Here is a 3,849-nt window from a genome sequence, read left to right as displayed (position 1 = left end):
GGAGTGGTAAGAGCGAGCGGCTGGCGGATCCGACGCGCGAGACCGGGAGGGGACGAGGGTGTTGCAATCGTTCGGGGCGGGGGCTTTCCGGGGAGGGGGTGCTCAGGTGCACCAATGGCCGCGGACCCCCAGGCTCTACCCTCCCCTCCCTTTAACCCGCTTCCAGCTGGACGGGAGGCGGGGCAGGGCTGAGCATTTGTGACACCTGCATTTCCGTGGCTCCCTCCTCTACCCCCACCGCTGTTTATCTCTTCGCCTTCCAGAAGTTCTTTTCCATCAGGCTGTCGCACCTTGTGTGGGAAGGAGCACCCCACTTGGAAGCAGGAGGCAGGGTTCAGACCTTGGCCCTACCTCTCCTTTGTTAAAGTCCGCGAGTATTTTTTGCCTCGCCTTACCCGGTTTTGAGAATCTGTACGAGAAAGAGAAAGGAAATGGACATCTGTTGAATTCTGCATGGCCAAATACCACGCAGATTGCTTCATCCACCACGTTTAATCCTTACTACTTGGTGTTCTTAGAACTCCCATTTCATGGATTCTTAAGCTCACAGAGTCAGTGAGTAACAGAAAGGGATTCAGATCTAGCTGTTTAGCTGCACAGTGGAGTTCTTCTCCAGAATCTTCCCTTGTCTGGGCTCTGGCTGGAACTATTCCTCAGCCAAACCCTCGCCCCAGAACAGTGCTTCCTGTTTCTCCAGCTGAGAAGTCTCCTTTTCGGGTTCCTTCTTCCAGCACGGAGTGCCCTGCTCTGCCTCCACTTAGATTACTTCAGAAATTAAATGCAGCAAATATTTATCCAGCAGTGCAGGGAGATGAACTTTTGGAGTCGGGAACCTTGGATTCGTGTTCTGGCTCTGCCACTTACTGTGTGGCCTTGGGAAGTCCCTTGTCTTCTCTGAGCTTTCTTTTCTCTGCGTAAAAGAGGTGTTTTTTCCCATTCTTCCTCCCTGTCCTCCAGCAGGCTCTCCCCGGAGGCTCAGCCCCCTCTGCTCCCCATGGGCAACTGCCAGGCAGGGCACAACCTGCACCTGTGTCTGGCCCACCACCCACCTCTGGTCTGTGCCACCTTGATCCTGCTGCTCCTTGGCCTCTCCGGCCTGGGCCTTGGCAGCTTCCTCCTCACCCACAGGACTGGCCTGCGCAGCCCTGACATCCCTCAGGTAAGTTCCCCACCCCTATACCTGCTCTTCCTTCTAACCTAGACAGGCTTTTGCTGCTAATCTCATCTCACCCGTCTCCCACTCTTCTTTTGCTCACAGGATTGGGTCTCTTTTTTGAGATCCTTTGGCCAACTGACCCTGTGTCCCAGGAATGGGACAGTCACAGGGAAGTGGCGAGGGTCTCACGTCGTGGGCTTACTGACCACCTTGAACTTCGGAGACGGTCGAGACAGGAACAAGACCCGGATATTCCAGGCCACGGTCCTGGGTAGTCAAATGGGATTGAAAGGTGAGATCAGAGGCTGGGCTTGGTGTCTCACACCTGTAATCCCAACACTTTGGGAAGCCGAGGTAGGTGGATCATTTGAGATCGGGAGTTCAAGACCAGCGTGGCCAACATGGTGAAACCCCATCTCTACTAAAAATACAAAAATTAGCCAGACATGGTGGCAGGCGCGTCTAATTCCAACTACTTGGGAGGCTGAGGCAGGAGAATCGCTTGAACCCAGGAGGCTGAAGTTGCAGTGAACCGAGATTGCACCATTGCACTCCAGCCTGGGTGACAGAGCGAGACTCTGTCTCAAAAAAAAAATTAAGAATAGTACAGGCCCGGTGGCTCATGCCTATAATCCCACTTTGGGAGTCCGAGGAGGGCGAATCACGAGGTTAGGAGTTTGAGACCAACATGGTGAAACCCCATTTCTTTTTTTTTTTTTTTTCAGACGGAGTGTCTCTCTGTTGCCCAGGCTGGAGTGCAGTGGCTGGATCTCAACTCACTGCAAGCTCCGCCTCCTGGGTTTATGCCATTCTCCTGCCTCAGCCTCTGGAGTAGCTGGGACTATAGGCACCCGCCACCACGCCCGGCTAGTTTTTTGTATTTTTTAGTAGAGACAGGGTTTCACCGTGTTAGCCAGGTTAGTCTCGATTTCCTGACCTCGTGATCCGCCCATTTCGGCCTCCCAAAGTGCTGGGATTACAGGCTTGAGCCACCGCACCTAGCTATGAAACCCCATTTCTACTAGAAATACAAAAATTAACTGGGTAGGCTGGTCACAGTGGTTCACACCGGTAATCCCAGCACTTTGGGAGGCCGAGGCGGGCAGATCACAAGGTCAGGAGTTCGAGTCCAGCCTGACCAACGTGGTGAAGCCCCATGTCTACTAAAAATGCAAAAATTAGCTGGACATGGTGGCACACGCCTGTAATCCCAGCTACTCAGGAGGCTGAGGCAGGAGAATCACTTGAACCCGGAAGGCGGAGGTTGCAGTGAGCCGAGATTGTACTACTGCACTTCAGCCTGGGCGACAGAGCAAGACTCAGTCTCAAAAAAAAAATTAGCCAGGCTTGGTGGTGCGCGCCTGTAGTCCCAGCTGCTCGGGAGGCTGAGCCAGGAGAATTGCTTGAACCCGGGAGGTGGAGGTTGCAGTGAACCAAGATCGTGCCACTGCACTGCAGCCTGGGAGACAGAGTGAGACTCCGTCTCAAACAAACAAACAAAAATACAAAAATTAGCCAGGTGTGGTGGCAGGCGCCTGTAGTCCCAGCTGCTCGGGAGGCTGAGCCAGGAGAATTGCTTGAACCCGGGAGGTGGAGGTTGCAGTGAACCAAGATCGTGCCACTGCACTGCAGCCTGGGAGACAGAGTGAGACTCCGTCTCAAACAAACAAACAAAAATACAAAAATTAGCCAGGTGTGGTGGCAGGCGCCTGTAGTCCCAGCTACTTGGGAGGCTGAGGCAGAAGAATCTCTTGAACCCGGAAGGCTGAGGTTGCAATAAGCAGAGATCACACCATTGCACTCTAGCCTGCGCGACAGAGAGAGACTCTGTCCCACCAAAAAAAAGTAAGGTGAGATCACAGAGGACTGTGGGGTTGGGCATCAGAACACTCAGGGCTGGACCCTGCCTCTGACCTCACCAATGATGACCTTGGGCACATCCCTGGACTTTAGTCACTTCTGTGATTCGGGCTTTCAGTGAACATGCGCCAGCAGGGTAGGTTTTCTATGAATGCTTTCTTCCTCTGCCAGTTCTGACGTTCTTTGAGTCTATCCTTGGAGGTAGGATGAAATGGGCTAGGTTTGACCTAATGTTTTCTCATCCTTTAGCCACCTCCTCTTAGAGACCCCTTTTTCCTCAGGGATATCAGAGAAGCATATTCAATTAAACCAGTGTCATAAGGGCCTGCTATGTGCTTAGCATAGTTCTGTATGCCACAAAGGATGCAGAAAAAAATTAGACAACATAAATTTCCAAAGAGCTATAGTGTTCTGGGAAAATGACAAGCGAGAGAGACAGAAAGTGAAAATGTCAGTGGATGCCATTAATCCCTGTGTGACATTTGCCTTATCTAAAATATGCTGAGATAAAGAGGGATGGAAGAGGGTGGTATTTTCTGACTTCTGAGGTCCTTTACAACACTATCATTCTAAGATTCTCCTATGAGTATGTATGTGTCGAGGGAGTAGGTCTCTGCCTGTCCAGGTGTACATGTATGTTAACAAAAATAAGGAATGTGTCTGACAATTCTTTCTCATTCTTTTTACTTTTAAATAGATATATAATAGTTTTATTGAGATATGATTCATGCGGGCGTAGTGGCTCAAGCCTGTAATCCCAGCACTTTGGGAGGCCGAGACGGGCGGATCATGAGGTCAGGAGATCGAGACCATCCTGGCTAACCTGGTGAAAC

At 51.4% G+C, this 3,849-nt stretch overlaps 1 protein-coding gene across 2 annotated transcripts in view; it reads left to right on the top strand.

Moving 5' to 3' along the window:
• TMEM219 (transmembrane protein 219) overlaps positions 1-3,849 on the top strand; it is a 36,636-nt gene that overhangs the window by 26,173 nt on the left and 6,614 nt on the right. The window contains exons 2-3 of one of the 2 annotated variants that reach the window (XM_011933543.1): positions 961-1,159; positions 1,259-1,448. In XM_011933543.1, the coding sequence (XP_011788933.1) occupies positions 995-1,159; positions 1,259-1,448 (355 nt within the window). In that variant the 5' untranslated portion in view covers positions 961-994. Of the gene's footprint in view, positions 1-7; positions 1,160-1,258; positions 1,449-3,849 lie in introns of those variants that run through there. The other variant, XM_011933542.1, reaches the window with a different exon arrangement.

This window comes from Colobus angolensis, unplaced genomic scaffold (assembly GCF_000951035.1).
Source record: "Colobus angolensis palliatus isolate OR3802 unplaced genomic scaffold, Cang.pa_1.0 Scaffold128, whole genome shotgun sequence".
NCBI classification, from domain to species: Eukaryota; Metazoa; Chordata; class Mammalia; order Primates; family Cercopithecidae; genus Colobus; species Colobus angolensis.
Note: the sequence above shows the minus strand (reverse complement) of the source record. Positions and strands in the feature narration are given on the sequence as shown.